The following is a 20587-nucleotide window of genomic DNA, read 5'->3' as shown; positions in this document are numbered from 1 at the left end:
ATTGGCATTGAGTGGTAAAATGCAAAGATGGGCACAATTCTTCTCCCTGTATCCATGCCCCTTGCAAGATGACTTTGCAGTTCCTCCCACTAAGAGGAGCATCCCTTGTATCTATTTGGATTAGTCTTGTGACTTGCAGTGGCTAAGGAAATGGCTGGAGAGATCATGCTTGTTCCAGGCTGAGGACTTGCATGCTACTGATCTCTTTTAGAACCCTGCCATCACCACGTGAACAAGCCCAGACAAACCTGCTAGAAGATGGGAGGCCACATGGAGCAGAGATGGGTCAGCTGGGGTCATCCAAACAAGCCAGCCCCCAGCCAACCAGCTGAGTCCAGCCCAAACTGCTGACCCACAGAATCATGAGTGAAGTAAAAACTCACTGATAAGATGCTACATTTGGGGGCATTTATTTTTTTTTTTGGCTGTGCTCCATGGCACGTGGGATCTTAGTTCCCTAACCAGAGATGGAACCTGTGCTCCTTGCAGTGGAAGCATAGAGTCTTAACCACTGGACCACCAGGGACGCCTTGGGGCAGTTTTTATGCAGCAGAAGATAATTGATACACATGAATGGATCCTCATGACAATAACAACAGTCAAAACTGATATTACGTTCTAAGTACTGATTTATGTGTTTAATAGTCCTCAGGACAATCCTTCAGGGTAAGATACATTACAGTTTTCATTTCAGTAGGGGAGGAAACTAAGGATCAGAGAGGTTAACTGACACCCAAGGCCATCAGCTAGTAATGGATAGAATGGGTATTTGAACTCAAATCTGTTCCATTCCTGTTCCTTGGGGGTCAAAGGACATGTCTAGTTACCCTAGCTAGCTGAAGAGTCTAGGTCAAAACTGCACTCACCTTTTCCCAGAGGAGGTGGATCGGCTCCTGGTGTACCTGGGGGAGGCTCTGGGGTTTGGGGATCGGGAGGAGTGGCTGGAGGAGCGTGTGCTGGCGTAGGAGGAGCTTCGGGAGCACCCTCTCATGGGGGAGCTCCGGGCTGTGGATGGGACCAAATTGGACTTCTTCACCTCGGTGCATTCCAGACATGGTGACTGAAATCCTCTGCATGGGAGAGAACTACTGTTAGCACTGGCCTGCCCACTGGTCTGGGGGCATCTTGAGCTGATACTCACCTGCCTACCTTTGCCTTGGCTGTGGTGCGCTTGCAACCCGCCCCCCCCACCCCCACCTTTCCCCCTCTACTACCTCTGGAAAGATTTCCCAGACCACAGATGTTAGAGGAGTAGAGATAGAGTGGAAAACACACCAAAGGGGAAGGGGCAGGGTGGGTGTGAACAAATCCCACGGTGCAAGATTTAGTTTCTGTCCTGTCTTTTTCAGTCCCTCTGATTATATTAATGAGAAAGCCCGGGTTGGGTACTAGTGGGCTTTTACTGTCTCTTTTAACACTTGCAAAGAGAGACAGCAGGCCTGAGACTCAGAACCTTGGGTAGGCAACTGTAACTGAAATTAAATACTTTGTTTTAATCATATGTATTTTCACAGGTACCTTCTATTAGGACAAGAGATAAAAATGTTCTATTTAAGATAGTACTGTAAGCTTCCTTGTAGTAAAAAGTGAGTTTATTAAGGTAAATAAAAGTAACAGAAGCACCTGGATATGGAACAACTCAAAAACTGGCTGATTTAAGTTTGGGAAACTGGTATAGCCCATTTTGTGGATGGGGGAATGGAGACCTAAAGAAGGGTAGAGGCTTGTTCAAACTCACACAAAGGACAGGGTCCTGTCATATCCTTACCTTGCCTAGAGCCATGCTGGATTCCTGTTGGTTCTTAGTAAGGACATGTTCATTTGGATTGGGCCAAGGGTCAAGTTCAAATCACATTAATATGGTTTCATCATGACCCAGCCCCTGCTCACCCTCCAGTCTCAGCTCTGGCACTCTCCTTTCTTGACTGCAGCCATAATGGATTACTTGTTTCTCCTGGAATAGTCCTGTTCCCTTCCTTGTCTGCATGCCTTAGAACATGGGATTTCTTTGGAAGGAATGATGCTAAAGCTGAAACTCCAGTACTTTGGCCACCTCATGTGAAGAGTTGACTCAATGGAAAAGACTCTGATGCAGGAGAAGAAGGGGACGACAGAGGATGAGGTGGCTGGATGGCATCACTGACTCGATGGAAGTGAGTCTGAGTGAACTGCGGGAGTTGGTGATGGACAGGGAGGCCTGGCGTGCTGCAATTCATGGGGTCGCAAAGAGTCGGACATGACTGAGCGACTGAACTGAACTGAACTGAACTGACTCATGGTTTCAGGCTTTTGACTCCCTTCGGTTTGCTTATGTCACCTCCAATGTGTTATCACAACCTCCAGCCCCAATGCTTCCCCACCCCTAGATGGCTTGCTTGGTCTTATAATTGTTATCTCCTTCCACCAGACACCAAGCTTTCTGGAGACAGAACTCATGTTTCTCTGGACACTGTATCTCAGCACCTAGGACAGAGCCTGAGACATAAGTCCTAGGTCATCAATAAACAGCTGTGGAATAAACATGCTGAGCCTGTTAGCATCCTGGGTGCTTCACAAGCATCATCTCATTTATTCCCCCAACAACTTTAGGAAGTTGGTACTATTATTACCCCTTATTTACAGAGAAGACTCAGAAGGGTGAGTTGCTTGCTCAAGGCCACTCAGAGTCTCAAATACTGATCTGTCCAGCTCTGAAGCCCATGTCCCTGCTCCCTTGCCAGCCCCCGCTTTTACTGTCTACGGTTCCCCTGATTTAGAACTGATGTCTCTTCCACTCTGCCCTCTGCTCATAGCTGACATGACATAAACAGCCATGGATTTAAAGATCATTTATATTTCACAGTGAAAGGTTGGGTCTAAATTATTTAATCCTGCTGTCCATGTATATCAGATTAAGCAGGTACCTGCTAGATGCTGTTCAGGCTTAACTCCAGTTCTGGAGACACAAATCTGTTTTTAGTCCTGGTACCAGCCCTGAGTTTCTTAACTATTTTGAGCTTCAGTTTCCCCATTAGCTAAAAGAAAGTTATAATAGTACCTATCCCATAAAGCTTGTAGCAGGAGGTAAGGAAGATTATCTGTGGAAAGCACCTGGCATGATACCTAGCATTTAGTCAGGGCTCCATCAATAATAGTTTCTGTTACTGTTCTTGTTATTGCTATTCTCAGTATTTCCTGCATAATAGCTTTGAAGTAAATACTGTGGCATATTTTTAAATGATAGTGACTTAATGTTAAGACTTTCTCCTGGAATTATTGATAAAATTGACATCTTTTTTTTCCTGCCCAACTTCCATTCCTCCTCCTGATTAACAGTACCCTGCTTTCCCTTCAGAGAACCAGACTTTCTTCAATTTTAGTGTACACAGGAAGATTCATTAGCTCTGATGGTGGCATGTGACAAATTCTAGCCAAGAACATAGCATCCTCTGGGCAGTGTGTTTGGTCTTGGGTGAACAAGGTAGACTAAGCAGAGCCAGTGAGCATTTGCCTTGATAGTTTGCTGAAATTTTGGGAAAAGAGGCATTTCCCTTCCATTGGCTGGCTAGATTGACAGGATGTTAACTGGATGGCATACTTGCCAATGCTTTAGGATGATCTGCTTGAGAAAAAAGCCAAGAGGGGGGAAGCAGAGCTGAGAGAAGTAATGGGAAAGGCAACTTCTCAATGACACATTTTTGAGACCCTGTATCCAGCTATACCTGAAGCTGATCTCCTTGATTCCCACCCCCCAAATTATGCTAATTTCTCTCTCTTTTACAAATAAAAGTCTCCTGGCTTCGTGTGTGTGTGTGTGTGTGTGTGTGTGTGTGTGTGGTGCAGTGCCAGGGTGAGAGACTGAGATGGTGGAGCTCAGTCAGAACCCCTCCTCCCATCCAGGTGCACTGACCTTGATTCTCTGCCCCTGCTGGTGGGGGAGAGGTTCTCCAAAGTGGCCCCCTTGTTCTGGGGTGAGGAAGTGGTGAAAGAGTTCCCTGAATCAGAGGTGTTTCCACTGTTGGGGTCCCGGCTCTTGCTTAGGCCCCCACTGGGGCTCCCCTTCTCTTGACCCCGAGACCTGGTTGAGCTGATTTGCATGGAGGGTGGCGAGGAGGTGTCATTGCCTGAGTCATACTCCTGGGAGCGTCCTCGGGAGGTGGTGAGCGGGCTGGCTGTTTTGGTAAAGAGGTCAGCAGCAGACCCCGACCCAGTGATCTGAAAGCAAAAACACCCGTTGGACACTGCTGAGTGCCGGGCCTGTGGGTTGCGTCTAAATAACCAAGAAATGTTTACCATCATGATGCACTGTAACGAAAGGAAAGAGAGAGAGGAGAGGAAAGAAGAGACGCCAAAAAACAAAAGCACAAATTCCTGAAAGAATACCACAGAAAGGAGATCTTTTTTTTTTTAAACCCCCTGCTAGGATAACTGGAAGATTTAGGTATCATGCAGAGAAAAAGCATGCGATCCAGATTAAACAAAAGAAAAAGGAAATAATACAAAATTTCTAATGAATTAACTCAAACAAAAGAGACAACTTAAAAGAAAGGGGGTGTGTGTAAACACCCTTAACCTAAAACAACAATAAAAATAAAGAAAGGTAGGGGGAAAGAAAGGAAGCTATGGGCCTGAAAAAATACATCTTGAAACTTAAAAACGACAAAAGGAGATAAAGCCAAAATTTTAAATGTCAACCAAATCTTCAATGAATTTGACTTTTTTTTTCTCTTAAAGAAAAAGTTGCCCAAATAGAACCCTAAACGAATATCACATGGGGAAAAGAAATGAAATAAAGATGAGAGGGTTTTTTTTAAATATAAAGTCAAGGTCACAAAATGATATTTTAGTAGTTTTCAACTAAAGGGGAAAAGAAAGGGTGGGGGGACAAAAAAAATGGAAGTCAAATTGTCTGACTGAAAACAAACAAACAAAAAGCTCTCTACGGATATTTGCGTGTGTCCTTTCCCCCTGGAGAAGGTAGCTAAGGCTCTCGAGTGGCTTCTAATAAATTCTCTCATGTCTTTGCGGATTATATCCACTTACCAAGCAAGAACTCCTCCTTTAGTAGGTAGGTAAGGTGTAAGAGAAAGGGAAGAGCGGGCAAGGTGAGTCCATCATTAGAGTCGCAAATGACAAGTAAAAACACACACCTTTCTGTACATCCTCACACTTGGCCCTGAACTTTGGACTTTGGGTTTTCAGTGTTCTTGACAGGTGAAGCATCACTTTTGGTTGGCTTTCTCAGTAAGGGGACCTCAAGCCATCAACACTAAATTTGTCAGTCCCTTAACGCCCAAGTTGGATCAAGAAACCCTTGCTGACAATGCAGATGGTGGCTAGAGTTTGCATCAATCCGAGATGTCAAGATGGGGGGTGGGGCACAGGGAAGGTGTGCTTGTAACAAACAGCTTTGGGAGGGGCTTGGAGATTTGGCTTTGGGGTGATTGGGAATGCCGAAGGGCCCCCAGGATCCTGGGTGTGGCTGATCTAGGACAGATGAAGAAGTAAAGGAGGTGATGGACAGCCAGCCCCCTTGGGAAGGCTATAGAGTGTTTAGAAGTATAATGGATGGTTTTCTTTAAACATTCAGACCAGTCTCAGCTCAGATGACACAGTGGGCTCGGTTCTGGTCCCCATCAATATACCATGCTTAGCTGTGGGCAAGAGGGACCTCTGCCTGGGTCTCCTCCAGAGACAACCATTCCCATGGGTGGAGAAATCTGAGGGGTTACCTGGAAACCTTTCCTTGAGATTTAGTCTCTGGAGACCTGAAGTCCGGCTGCTGAGTCCCCTTCCAGGGTCTCTTCAGGCTCTCCATGATCTATTCTCCCAGGGATAGACCACATTTCAAGTGTGCACATTTGTAGGTCCAAACATGGCTATCTGAATGGAATTTGGATGTTCGGACTGAGGTGTCCATGTGCATGTGTGAGAGGTCCGTCATGGTGATGAAGCAAGATGTAGGGGGAGAATGGGAGGGACCAGGGCGCTGGGGCAGATTCTCTCCACACTGTCATGTTGTGGTCCGCACTCCGAGGGGTCCAAGGCTCTAAATCCAAATCTGACTCTCCCGATCATTTCAAAGACATGTTTGCCAAGATAGGAGAACATACTTCACCTAAGTGTGCTGTCTTGATTTAAAAACATTTAGTGTGTGGCTTCTCCTTCTATACTCTTGTCCCAGGCCCTGCAAGTATTAGCATAGGTCTCGCCATCAAAAGCCTACTTCCCCCGCCCCGTTTCTCCCATGAACTTTGAGTCTAAAGAAGGGGGGCTCTAGGGATTTCTTGAGGAAATATTTCTGTATTTTCAGCAACTGGTCATGAGCATGAGATACAGAGACACTGAAACAGTGAGAGTAATAGCAATGGCTCCACCAGCTCAGGATATCAGCTCCTGGAGTTGGGGAGGCAGAACTTCCTTTGCAGATTCTCCCAGGAGACTTTGCACACCGACAAGGTGATGGTCCAACTTTACCAACTTTTCACCCAATGCGGCTGCCACTTCCCATTTGACATCTGGCTACTTTTGCTCTCGGACAAGGGATCTTAAAATAAGGTTGCCCAAGTGGGGCTTTCTAGTGTGAGATTTCTTTTAAAATTAATGTAAAGACCCCTTTTCCATTCAGCTCCTTTTTGTCTTCTAGTTTGCAGGTTGGATGCCAAATCTTTACCACCTCTGTGAGTTCAGTGGTCACACGTGTATTTCCACCACCTCTGTCAGGAATGAGAAAGCATCACACAAGGCAGTTGGACCCTGGGACCTGGACTCTCAGGCTGGGGTTTGGTTTGAGCTCATGGAATCTTTGCCTCAGAGATGATAAGTGTTTGGTAGCCAGTGTATCACAAGTGATTCAGGTAAGCCCTTCCTGAAGGAAGCCAGGCTGGACTATGAATATAATGGATTTCGTTATCTTGTGGCTTGCTACCTGGAGGCATCCAGGCCGGGCTTTTCTCCACCCAGGTACTCGTTTCCACCTTGACTACTAATTTCAAAGCATATGTCCTGGTGCATCATGGGTACCCAGGGAGAAGGACTTCCTGAATGTAAGGCCCCTGGAGGCTAATGGATATAGACAGGGACCTTGCCTTTTTCACATTCTCAATCCCATACACTGAGCTCACAGTGACACTTTCAGTGTCTCTCCACCTGACCACAATCACTATCCACATGTAAGAGAACTGAGAACTGTATAAGGCATCATGCTTTCCTATCATTGCCAGAAAACAGAGATAATTGTACTACTGAAATGTGCTCACTAACTTGACCCTATGCTAAGAATACCAACCTCTCTAAAAGTCCCATTTCTTTGACATGCGTGACAGTGTCCTTTACAACCCAATCCTGTGTCCTTCCCAAACCTCATCTCTTCCATACAGCCCCTCCCCAGTTCTGGTTTGTACAACCTTAAGGCAATCAACTGGGAAGTTTTCTTGGTTTTGCCACCACATCTTGCTTTCCCAACCCCAGGCCATTTGCACATGCCATTTCCTCCACCTAGAACATTTTCCCCCTGTTCCTTACTTGACATGGATAAATTTATTCATCCTCCAGTTTACATACCACCTCCTCTTGAAAGCCTTCTCTGAGTCCCAGGCCAGGATAACACAAAACTCTATTTCATTCATTATTTCATTCATCCATTCACTCATTCAAAAATGAGTGGCTTTTGTCTGCCACAGCACTGTTACTGGGTGGGATAATTACCTGTCTCTATCTGGATGGGCTGAAAGTTGGGGTCTTGAGACCAGCTCAGGGCTGGGCATGTGAGCTACAGAGAACCTCTGTAATCAAGTTTTAGGTCCACGTCAGTGGCAGAGAGAAGGAAAGCTCTTCCCCCCAGCCCTCCTCGGGCCTACAATCTCAGAGAAAGCAAGAATCTACGGATGCTCAACAGCATAAGCTCCAGGCTAAGGTGAGAAGCTCCAGACCTGAGGAGCCTTCCAGATGAGACAAGCAGTGTTGGGTCTCTTTACTTCCTTTGCCACCTTCTGCTATTCTGGGAGGTCAGGTTAAAAGATGAACTGGATCTGGTCTTTTGCGCTCAACAGGGCTTCTGGCCCATGCAGTGACTTTGTTTGGGTGCTAGAATGGTGTTCCTCCTGGGTCAGGAAATCGAAAATGGTGCCCCTTCTGGCCAGACAAATTAGAAAAATAGATACACCTTTCTCTGGACTGAAGCAGCCCCATGTCTGTTTCCATAGCTGGCTCGACAAATGGAGAGTCAGTGGGGTTTAACTCCAAAGCCTTTGGAGAGGGCACAACTAGCATAACAACATGCCTGGCAGGTCCTGGATACACACATCTTGACCTGTTACCTGCTCTAAGGATTCCTTTGAGGGTTGGGGGAAGAGCCCGAAGACGTGCATTTCTGTTACCTTCAGCTGACCTCTACTTGGTTGTGTCTTTACCAGTCTCAGCGGGCTCTGCCCCTGTTTCCAGATGATAGAAATATTTTCATAAACTCATTAGGGATGTCCAGATTGTTTAATGACCTGTTAGTCTTGGATTCCTCTTTCTCCAGAGGAGGGAAGATATAGCTCAGGGGGGCCAAAGGCAGACTGTAGGGTATGTGTGTGTGTGTGTGTGTGTGTGTAAGGGAGTGCCATGACAATGCAGAGGAGCCCTTCAAGTCAAGGACATAATGACAGGCAGACAACAGAGGCCTCTGTGCTCTTGCCTCCTGTCCCTAAGTGTCTCCTTCCTCATCAGATACTCACTTCCACTCTGCCATGGAAGAGGCAAACTGTTGCCCACTGGACGCTGACATGACAGGATGGCCCCCCTTGCTCCTCCCTGTCTTTCATTTTGATAACAGGCCTCTCACAATTCATCTTCTTCTTCACCTCTTGGAAATTTCTCTTCTATGCACATAACTGCTCTCTGCTCCTATATCCCCATCTTAGCTGCAAAACAGTCCTCAAGAGGCTCACTGGGAGGAGTCATTCTAGATCCACTTTTGTGCAGGAACAATGCACTCATGGTACTGGGACCCCTATGTAAGGCCTGGGACCCTCTCACCGGGTTTCTCTTCTGTGGTCCACTCTGAACCCTTCCTCCATCTCAGTCGTGTCCTTCTTTCCATGTCTTCACAAAGGCCTATTTTGGGGGCTTTGCACAAAAATTCAGCCCCTGTAAAATTTGTTTAATCACAAAGTGAAATAACACCTGTCTCCATATGGATCCTCCTAGAAATTGAGACAGGAATTTGAGTGCTGGAAGTTTATTTGAGACCAGGGAATCTTATTTGAGGGGCAGTAAGCTGGGGGTGAGAAAAGAGAGAGGACAGAACTGGCTCCAGAATTCATCTCAACCAAGGAGGGAGCTGGATATTTATACACCAGTTCCTCACAACTCACGGGTTAAAGGTTTCCCCCAACACATGTCAATTCTCCAGCAGTTTCAAACTGCCGCCCAGCCAAGCAAAGTGGTCTTTGGCAGCCAGAGAGCAATACCCGGAAGCTGGACACTGGCAGTATGTGAAGTGAGGGGTGGGGACATAAATGGACAGCATCTGTCTCAACACCCCAAATTACCCCTAGAAAACTGACAGGCCAAGTTATGCTTTGTTTCAGAGTTTTAAGTTATGCTTTCTTTGGCGCACTTATTGGCTAAACAAATTTATGTTTGCCAATAAATTTGAAGGAACTGTCAACATTGTAGTTGGGCATGCTGCTGCTGCTGCTGCTCAGTCGCTTCAGTCGTGTCCGACTCTGTGCGACCCCATGGACGGCAGCCCACCAGGCTCCCCCATCCCTGGGATTCTCCAGGCAAGAACACTGGAGTGGGTTGCCATTTCCTTCTCCAATGCATGAAAGTGAAAAGTGAAAGGGAAGTCGCTCAGTCGTGTCCGACTCCCAGCGACCCCATGGACTGCAGCCTACCAGGCTCCTCCCATGGGATTTTCCAGGCAAGAGTACTGGAGTGGGGTGCCACATTTCTAGTTCATGCTGAAATGTAAGAGGATCTGGCAAGATTGAGTCGACATTCCTGCTGGGTAATAATCAGTTTGTGAGTAATTGGAGCTTCTCCTTTTAGATGGGGCACGCACTTTTCTGTCCTCAGGCCTTATGGGGTCCCTGTTGCTTGTATCTATTAGTGGCCTGGCCCCTGAGACATCTAAGTTTGTGACTCTGTTCTAAGTGTTCATTGCTACCCAGAGTCTATCTGAAAGCAGCACAACCATAGTGCATCTTGTATATTTCATCTCTCCCTCCCATCTTCCTCATCTCTGCCCTTTCAAACCCTCTTGGATTTTGTCAGTGAAATAAACCAGGAGACCAGAGCCATGGAGCCCTATCCAGACCCCAGAGCTATTACACACTCTTCCCTTTTGGGTAATGATTGACAATCTCAGATTTTTTTTAAAGGACAGATTGCTTTTCACAAACTCATGGCCATTGGGACTAAAGAAATGAGTATGTTCCCTTTATTCTTTTAGCCCCCACCAATGTGAAGCTCATTTTTTTTTGAACTCATAAGCTTGCCTCTTCTTTTTCCTTAATATACTCAGCATCAACACTTGGATTTTTCTAATAAGTAATTAAATCCCCCACCGCAAACTCCAGCTCCCGGCGTTTCACTGGGAGTCTCTCTCAGCCCTCAGGGAAGCTGGTACTGTTATTTATTGTTTTTGTTTCAAATCATTATTTAATCAAGAACGGGGAAAAAAGGCAACCTCTCACTTACACTTCAAAATTTAATTTCAGCTGAATTCCGAGATCAAGAGGCAGCACGGCCTAATAGGTTACAAAAATACAATCAAGAAGAGAATTCCAATTAAACTGAACAAGTCCATTTACTGAGCTTCAAATGGCCCCATGGAGAGAGATGGCTATAAATTTTTTTTTCCCTCCCTGCCATATGGGGGACCGGAAATTCTCATGTGAATGTAGAGCTGCATGGCAGAGCTTTTAGCTAGAGGGTTCTGGTTATTTCCACCCCTCTCCCTTTTTTAAACCCTTTTGTTTCACAAAGACATTAAGTTTATTTTCCTCACTGTTGTTCATCTTCCTTTGCACACTAATTAGGAAGACAGCAACAGAATGGATTCATTGACCTGTTAGGAGTTCATTTGAGAGGGGGAGGGTTGGAAAAAGACAGGGATCTGCTGAGGATGGTGGGAAGATGACAAAGTCCTTTAGGGCTGCGGGGTGGGGGACTGTCCCACCGGGCTGTTCACTAAAATTGACCTTGCGCCCAGGGACATAGTCTAGCCTCCTCTCTCCTTCCCTCTATCAGGAAGCTGAAGGGGACTGGTGGCTTCAACCTCACCATTTCTCATTAGCCCCTCCTTTTTTAGAAGCCCCTCTTGATAGCCCTCAGCCTACCTGTTCTTGAAAATTTCTACATGGCTCCAGTTAGGCAAAATTTTCACCAGTCCAAATTCAAATGAGAAAATAAGTTCAATGGAATGAGTTCTTCATCCAGCTAAATGCATCTGACTTAAAGTCTCATCCTTTCTTCTGAGGCCACGGCTATTCCCCCTCTTCTGCCTGGTACATGTCCCTTTCATTATAGAAAACGGTGGTTTTCTTTTTTCTGTCCTTGCTTGGCAAAAGTAAAAGTTGACAATGTGATTCCATTTTCCATTTGAAAAGAATAACTGGTCCCACAGATGCCTGAGTCTCACAGTCCCTTTCTTCCGCATTTTAGTCCCTTTCCTCTCCAAACTACAATGAATGGAACTGAATAGTGAGTTTCCCAGTTTGAGCAAGGGCTCAAAGCCTTTTGCAGGATGTACAAGAACCTGGGGCAGATGTGGGAGGGCTGGGCCCTCCGTGTATACTCCCTCAGGCTCATTTCCCCTGGTATGCAAAACAGGAGGCTTTTCCTGTCATTCTCCTAGAGTTGTTCTGAAGTTCGTCTGAGATCTTAGATACAATTAAACTTTTTGAGGCCAGGGATGTTTCAAAAACATCATGTCTGGGTTTATCAGGAGCAAGTTTAATTAAGCCATTATGATGACAAATCCTAACACTAGCAACTACTGTATATTGTTATGTCCCTAGCGCCAGGCTGAGTTTTGCTCACAGAATAGAAGCCACATGAAGGCAAAACCTTGTCTGTTTTGTTCACTGCTACTCACATAGTAGGTGCTTAGTGCATATAAAACTAAATGGACAACTGATCTAATTCCACCCTCACAACTACTCCATGAAGTAGATATGATTATTAGTTAAAGGTACAGATGGGGACACAATGTCCAGCAAAATAAAATGACATAAGGGAGGTTAGGTCATTAAGCATCTGGACTCTGAGGGCAGATGTTTTGGGTTTGAATCCTCACTTCTCCACTTAATAGGTACTTTTACTTAAGTTTTCCAGGCTTTATGCATTATAAAATAAGGATACTAATGGAAGCTCCCTTGAAAGGCTATTATAAGAAATACATGAGATGACACATGTAGAATATAGCACATAGTAGGTGCTCAGGGAAGCATGAGCTATGGCTCAGTCTCACAGGGAGATGAGGTCAAGAACTCCAAAGTGTTTGGATCTGCTCCAAAGCTCCTGTCTTCATTACTAGCCTCTCCTGCTTCCTCCTGTTCACAAATGAGGCCCTCTTTTATGGAGCCTAAGTTCTGCTTTTTTTTTTTTTCAATCTGTGCAAGTTTTTGTCGACAAGGATTATGTGGAAACTGCTAGCTTGCTGGAAGCAGGAGGAGAAAAGAAGCCTTCCTTCTCCTGAGTCTAACTTCAGTCTTGATCAGCCCTTTTAAATTCCCCCTCCAGTTAGGGTAGACTTAACTGAGGACCCTCTGCTACAGGGACAGGGTGTGACCAAACTTCGGAGCCACCAACCTCTCTGTCATCCAGTTGGCCCTCTGGCTATCACAGTAAGCTTCTGAGATATAAGCCAGGATTCATACTAGCTCCTGTTTCTCCTAAATGGGCTATCTACTTAAGTCATTTCGCCTCTCTGAGCCTCAGTTTTCCCACCTGAAAAATGGTGATAATGATGGCACCTACCTCAAAGAATTTTTTTGTGAATCAAATGAGGAAAAAAAAAAACAAAACTGTATAAAGTATGTGATTGTGCCTGGCATGTAGTGGCATTTACCATTCCCTTTATTCATCAGCCAACTCAAATGGGTGAGCTCCTACTCATCCTTCAAAGCCCAACTCATATGTTCCTTTATTTGTAAAGTCCTCTCAGACACCAAGACCTCTTAGACATTGTCTGGTCCTTCCTCTGTGGTCCTATTACATATTATATTTGCTTCTATCACCTCCAAGGCTGATATTGAAAATATTCAACAACTGGTCGAGTGTGAGTACTGCCCCATCTGAAAGTAACCAGGCTTGGCACTGAAGGGCTGCCAGGTATCAATGTTTAGCTGCTGGTCTGTGAGAAGGTCCAGAAGGTACCAGAGGAGGAAAGGGATGGCTTTGTTAACTGGAGAGTGGGCGGCGACAGGGTCTATTTATCAACTGGTTTGCAAGTATTCAAATACCGACTCAGTCTCAGTCCTAATGACATTTATCCTACAGTACTTCAGTATTCTGTGGATGACTAGAGCATGAGCCCTGGAATTCAGAAGCCTGTTTATTCATCTGTCTCTCTAATGCCTTGAACAGAGATGACTGAGTGTAGATAAGAAATGAATAAGGCCACAGAGGACTGATTCCTCGGGACCCTCCATTTGGATTAGGGCTCTGACCAACCAAGAGGACTTCTGGTTATCATCAGCTTATGTATTATTTGCATATTCACATATGTAAATAGACCCCCTTGATGTCATGTGCCCATCCTTGATTCCTTAAAGAGCTGTGCATATGAGATGTCTGCCATGAGCCATGAGAGGAACCATGGCATAGGACATCTACTATGCTCTAGCTCCTTTTACCTCCAGAACCCCATCTCCTGTGCTGGAATTCTGTCTCCATCTTGACTCCAGCAATCAATTCCTGTTTCCATTGTCTAGTTTCCCAGCTGCATCTCCTCTGCCCTAACCAACTCAAAGCCCAATCCCCTCTTCCCCTGCCTCCTTACCCCCGTCCCTCTCAGCATTCATTGTTGTGCATTGTCCATTACAGTTTTGTCTGTCTTCTTTATAAGAAGGCTAGGCTATTTCTTATTCACTGGATCCTGAGGGCTACATCAGAACTGATGCTTTATAGATGCTTAGTAGATATTTGGTAGATTTGAACAAGTCAAACAAGTGATTCAATGACAGTGACTTTGCTGTTCTCTTTAGCAGAGAGCTTGGGAAAATCTTGGACTCTTGGAAAACCTTTGGTCCAACCTGGTATCCTCTCTACCCTTGCCTGTGCAGGAGAGAGGATGAGAAAGAACCCCGTGTGGAGAGCAGTGGGAGGGCCAGACTTGAGGGATATCTGATGCCCCCAGGAGTCAGGCACCCATGAGAAGGGTGGGGCCGGCCATTTGGGCTACAGCTGCCATCAAGGATGGAAGGAAACTGAAAGCAGGGGAAGCGGGGCTTCTAGCTGTGGTCTCAACTCATCCACAGACGAGCCTGGGCCTGGAACCCTTCCTGCTGCTCCATTACTATTATCAGTGCCGCTACTCTTGTTGCCATGATTATTACCACTTCCATTGTTAATACTGCTGTTACTTCCATCCACCGCCAGCAACAAAGGACCTACCACTCACCTGCTTCAGTCTAAAAGTCTTACAGTGAGTCGTTGCATCCTTAAAATATCCCTCTTATGAGGTAGGTCTTACTATTATCCTCATTCTGCAAACTTGGGAAAGACGGAGGCATGGAGAGTTTATGTAACTTGCTCAAGGTTCCACAGTTGGAAAATACGGAGCCAGCATCTGGAATGTTGTCATCCTGACACTCTCTACTATTTGCTTATTTTTGCCCCTGTGCCAAGTACCAGGCTCAGCTGCTTACAAAATTATTTTGGTTTTGTCCCCTGAACAAGGTTTTCAAGAAGAGTTTTATTATCTGCATTTTCTAAAGGATGAGGAAACTGCAGCTGACAAAGTTTTAAATATTTTAACTATCCCTGACTCGGGACCAGGATTTGTTCACAAAATCATAATCTCATGTTTTTAACAACTCTGACTTGCTGGAGCCCCTGGAAGGCATTTCTCATCTGTGAGTTCAGATTCTGTTTTTGGAATCAGGGCACTGGGTTCGGTGGGCTCTTAAGGCCTATGCCTTCTAGGTATGGATGAGTTTTCTGCTCTTCTAATAGGGGCTGGGCCCTAAGAACCAATGGCCAATCTGGTACCTCACTCACTGGTATGGGAGGACAACAGTTTTGGGGGGGGGTGGTTAACATTCAGCTTTTTGCAACATCTTGGTCCTGACAGTTTGGAAACTGTCCCAGGTGAGAGAACACAAGCCATTTGCTCCCAGTGGCACTTTTTATGGAGTGTCAGTTGGGGTCACCGAATGGCTGCCATAAATACTGTGACCAAAGAGGTTGGGTGGCTTTCACTAACTTAAAACCATTCTTCCACCTCTTATTGCTTGTATTTTAAATGTTCTTCTACCTTTGCAACAATTCCTTTGGGACACAGGTGTGATAACCATGCTTATTTTCCAGTTGAGGAAGCTGAGGCTGGGAGGAGTAAAAGGATTTGTCTGGCCAAGCCAAGTCTTGAGCCCAGGCCTCTGGACTCCGCCTTACTGGGAAGAACTTTCATAGGCATTCGTGGAGGGGAGAATGAACATGAGCCTTTCCCATCTGCAAATACCAAGCAACTGTAGGTTCCCTCCCTCTACAAAAGGAGGGCCTGGGGTGAGCTGTGGATGGTTCCAGCAAGGCAGAAGATTATGGCAGAATTACAGCTTGCTGATACAGATGTCTTGACTGGTAAAGAAGAGATTCTCAGAAGGCACTGCGGATACAACTATTGTGTCAACCAGACCCAACCCATATTTATCATCACCTTCTCTTCCTTGACCTCCCAGCAAGAACCTCAGAGCTTTCCTTACTTCCACCTCATCCTTTCTAAGGGAGCAGCTCTCTGAAATTGTCACATCCATGCCTAGCTAGAGGAGACAGGACCCTTCTCAGTTGTCAGGTGTAAGTGAAGGCTACGTCTATGTTGAGTCTCCTCCTGTTTGCGTGTCTGTCCCTTTAAAGTCTACAAAAGGCCTTCATGTACTTTCTGTTACTGGGTATCCCCCACAATCCCCCCATGGACGTGGTATTATTTCAAATTTGCCAATGAGAAAACTGAGTTTCAAAGAGGTTGGATGACTTTCTCCAAGCTACACAGCTAGGAAGCTGAGTTCAGACCCAACTCCAAATGCTTTGCTGAGGAGACTTCCTGGCATCAAACTGTCTGAAGCTGACCCTCCTTGCTGACCTAAGGGACTGCGGCATGATCCCATTTAAGGCCAGTTTCTCAAATGAATTCACTCTTGCTTTGCCCTATGGCTTTACTCCATACCTTCATCTTTCTGAGCCTTGGCTTTTTGGTCCCACCTGTGGAAGCAACTAGTGAAGACAGCTGAGTCCTCAACTCCCTGAGACCTCGTGTGAATATGAGAGGTTAAGTGCTATCACCTCCTTGGAGGAAAATTCTCATATATATTCAAGGCCGAGTTAATACGGGTGACATCAAATCCCATCTGCTCATCAGTGCTGCAGCCTAGCTGTCAAAGACGCAGACCTCATTGCAAAGCTGCAGTGCCTCTGTTAGATCAAAGACCCCTCTTCTCCTTCTTCCCCAAAGAAACCTCCTATGGTGTCTCACACATGCCCTCCTGCAGATGTCACTCTGGAGACCAAAATGTATTTTCACCATTCCCCTAATAAAGAGCCTGGGTGTTTCAGGTTTTCCCCATTCCCCCCACCCCACACACCCTCACTTGCCAAGTCCCCAAGCCAGGTGCTGCCAAAGGCTGGTGAATGACCATTCAGTTAAATCAAGAAGGAGGTCTGAAACCAGTGGGATATTTGCCCGAAACTGAATTAAAATGTGTCATACACTGCCCTGAACTTGTGCCTCCACCTCCCCCAAGTGTCCCGGCCAAGACTGGCAGAGGAGGCTGTGCGGAATACTTACTACACCCCTGGCTGACAGGAAGCTGAGCATCTGGAGGGGCTGGCTGGGTTGGGGGCTGGACCGGGCCTCTGGGCTGGCCTTGCAGAGGGTCTTGGAGCAGCGGCGAGAGTGCCTTCGACGGGACTTCCGCCCTCCCTCGGGGGACCGGCCACGGTGCCTGGATGCAGGGCAGAGAGACCTGAGGGTTTTTTGATGGGGAGCGTGGCAGAGAGGTGACTGAAGGACTAATAGGATCTGAGGACAGCAGAGTGTGTTTGGGTTGTCTGTGTAAACTATGTATGCACCCCTCTGCCCGCCCACCAGTCCGTGTTCATTCATTCTCTCATTTGTTTGTTTGACGAGTGTGAATTTATATACCTGGCACTGCTGTGGGGGCTGGGGATGCAGCTGTGAAGACAGAAAGGGTCCTGATGATCCTGATTCCGTTTACTGTCCTTTGTGTGCCTCTGACTGTCTCTCTGCTTGCCTGTCTGTACGTGACTGTGTGTACGTCTGGGTGTGTCCATCTGTGTTTTCATGTGTTTGTCTATAAATGTAGCTGCTTATATCTGTGTGTCTTTGTGTATCTGGCTTCACCATCTGTGAAATAGAGGCATCTTATTGACTGTCACCCAAAACTTTTGAAAAAAAAATCTGACGAAAACGACAAAGATGCCTTCTGTAAGCTTGTCAGATGTAGATCTGGCTGCCTGTCTGTGTTGGAAACTAAAGGAATCTCTGACTCCTTAGAAAGGGTGTATTTGGACTCAGCATTACTGTTTAGCTCTGAGTCACAGTAGTGATAAAAATAACACCTTATGGATTTTCATGGCATTTGTAAGCCCTTCTTAAGGTGCTTTCACAATCCTCTCTCCAACTCAAAGACATAGACAGGGCAGGTATTATTTTTTATTCCCAGATGAGAGAGCTGAGGCTCAGAGATGTTTAGGAACCTGCCTGACATCACACAGCTTGTAGCGGCAGAACGAGGGCCCTGTGGGAACCAGTGCCTCTGGTTCTTGCACTGGAGTGTCCCTCTCTGCTCTAGGGCCTCTCACTTTTCTACTGGCCCAAGGGTCAGCTCTCAGGTTGCTCCCACACCTGCTGGAGTGTCCCTTAGCGCAACAAGCACTGGGAAGCTCAGGCAGCAAGAGCAGCAGGAGACGTGCTAGCAGGAGGAAGGCTGGGGCGAGGGCCTGTGATATGTACCCCTTTCAGAAGAGGTAAGCCTTAGAAAGGGTAGAGTGCAGTCGCTGAGAGTCTGCAAGCAGGATCTGCACCATCCTCCCACCCAGGCTTGGGCTGAGTCACACAGACCTGGGTCCTGGCTCCAGCTCTGCCAGTCACCCCTCTGCCCACCAACACGCAGGCTTCTCAGCTGTAAATGTCGATAATGCAGTCGAGCTCAGTGTGTCAACGCCCTCCGGACAAAGGCCAACGGGGGCACCTTGTGCTCAAACAAGCATCTTGTTACTGCTCCCTGCAGTGATGGAGAACACGCACCATGGGAGAGTGGAGGACGTTTCTGTCAGGGTGGGGAGTGGTCACAGAGAATCTATTAGGAGCGTGTGGTTGGGGACTCTGGGGAGCATGTAAAGAGCTGGGGCTTTGATCTGACTGGATGCTGTCAGGGGACAGAGGTAATTCTCTGATTGAGTGTCTTCACCAGTCTTAATTAGAAGGAGGGGAGACTAGACTGAGGTTAAGGCTATCACTGGTAAAGATGGAGGATGGAGAGATGCAGGGTCACTTTGGGGTCGTGAAAAATGTCCCTGTTTTGTCCAGGCTTGCACCTGGTTCCAAGAGGGTCTTGGTTTTGTTTGGACCACTCAGGATCACAGAGCAGCCTTGTGTGATGTGGGAACACCACAGCTACTGGGGCGAGTCCTTGATGTCAGGGGCTGCTCTCACACCTGCTCCACGCATATCTGAATTAGATCAGAATGTCTGGAGATGGGATCCAGGCACTGGTATTTTTAGACTTCCAAAGCAATCATGGAGCAGCCAAGGCAGAGAAGCTGTGGTCTGGCTCATGGTGTGACGGGGATGATTAAGAGACAGAATCTATTTGCAATTGCAGCACAGTGCCTGGTTCAGAGTAGAGTTTAGATCCCTATTTCTCTTCCTCCTCTTCCTTCCTGTAGACATTCTGACTTAGCCGGGAATGCGGCGGGACCAGGACAGTGAGATTTTTAAATCTTCCCAGGTGAGGTGACTGCGTGACTACATAGGCCAAGTGTGAGAAGGACTTAAGAAAGAATAAAAGAGTCTCTGCCATCTGGAAATTGGCCAGGTACCATCAAGGGGCCCTTGACATTCCCAATGGTCTCAACAATTTCAAACACCAAGCCCCACTCCCTGTTTTTCTTGTTCTTCTCATCCACAAGAGCCTCTTCCCCTGCTCGGGCCGGGGCAGCCAATGTGTCAGCATAAAGAGGGTCAATGTTAGGAGCAAGAGGGCTCGGAAGTGCCACAGAACTGGATAGCTTGTGCTGTGTAGCCTTTCATAGGTCACTTAGCTTCTCTGTGCTTAGAACAACCCTGAGTGAGAGACAGCCAAATGAACCAGACGCTCCAGTTCAGTCCTAGCTCTGTCACTTAGCAGCTACGTGCCTGGAAAGTTCCTCTCTGTGCCTCAGTTTCCCCATCTCTAAAGTGGGGATGACGACGGTGCCTCCTTCCTAGGGTTGCAGAGGGGATCATGCAGTGGACCATGAAGAGTGCTTAGCACCTGGCATGGAAGCACCGTGTTAGCAAGTCCTGTGGCTGCTGTTCCTGTAAGTGGAGGCAGCAAGTCCTTCTGTCTGCAGCCCCTCTGCAAGGAAGTGGTGACAGCCCAAGTGTGAGGCAGGGGCTGCCCCTCTGCGGGGAAAGCGGCTTCCCCAACAGTGACGGTGGAGAAAAAGCTGATGCTGACGGTGTCTTAGCCGGGTTCTGGCTGTGGTCAGGGTGAGGAGATGCCTCGGGGCGGGGGTTACCTGCTGTCGCAGCTTGAGGAGCGGGACTCTGAGCTCTGGGACCGTGAGGGGCAGTGGTGATGGCGGCGGCGGCGAGATTTTCGGGGCCGGCTTCGTGATCTTGAGGGGTGGGGGTGAGAAGGAGGGAGTCAGAGGAGAGAGAGAGAGGTTTTGATCTTGTGAACACATTGTTCCCTTGCACTTGAATAACTGTCCCAAGGTCATGCACCCCCCACTCCCTGCATCACCCTCACTTCCCATCTTTGTAACTGGCCATCCTGAACACAAAGGAGCAGAAAGGGGGTCATCTAGGGGAGACAGCCTGACCCCCAGGACTCTTCCGGAAGCAGAGTGCGTGTCACCCGCACACATCACCTCTCCCTTGCCTGAGGCAGGAGTCTCCATTTCAGGAGCCAAACACCATAATGTGGGAATCAGCACTCAAGAAATACCAACCAGAGGGCACAGGCAAGAAAGTGACTTTGCCTTCAGAAGAGTGCTGTGGTACCTGACTAACTTTTCAGGTAAATGTAGAAATGGAGATTTTTGTGTAATTTATTCCTATTTTAAATGGAAGCTCCTTAAAAAAAAAAAAAAAAAGACACTGTTTGGGGCAAACAAAACACAATTGCAGAATCCCTTAGGCTTTTGGGCTGCCAATCTGTAACTCAGACCA

The 20587-nt window shown here is 46.9% G+C and overlaps 1 protein-coding gene across 2 annotated transcripts in view; it reads right to left on the bottom strand.

The window, feature by feature from the left end:
* SRRM4 (serine/arginine repetitive matrix 4) overlaps window positions 1-20587 on the bottom strand; it is a 169680-nt gene that overhangs the window by 7424 nt on the left and 141669 nt on the right. Inside the window, exons 7-10 of one of the 2 annotated variants that reach the window (XM_027566737.1) lie at window positions 19933-20031; window positions 16976-17153; window positions 3890-4194; window positions 867-1070 (exon numbers count right to left, since the gene is read on the bottom strand). In XM_027566737.1, coding sequence (XP_027422538.1) covers window positions 867-1070; window positions 3890-4194; window positions 16976-17153; window positions 19933-20031 — 786 coding nt within the window. The remainder of the gene's footprint in view (window positions 1-866; window positions 1071-3889; window positions 4195-16975; window positions 17154-19932; window positions 20032-20587) is intronic. The other variant, XM_027566738.1, reaches the window with a different exon arrangement.

The sequence above is a fragment of the Bos indicus x Bos taurus genome, chromosome 17 (genome assembly GCF_003369695.1).
Source record: "Bos indicus x Bos taurus breed Angus x Brahman F1 hybrid chromosome 17, Bos_hybrid_MaternalHap_v2.0, whole genome shotgun sequence".
Classification (NCBI taxonomy): Eukaryota; Metazoa; Chordata; class Mammalia; order Artiodactyla; family Bovidae; genus Bos; species Bos indicus x Bos taurus.
Note: the sequence above shows the minus strand (reverse complement) of the source record. Positions and strands in the feature narration are given on the sequence as shown.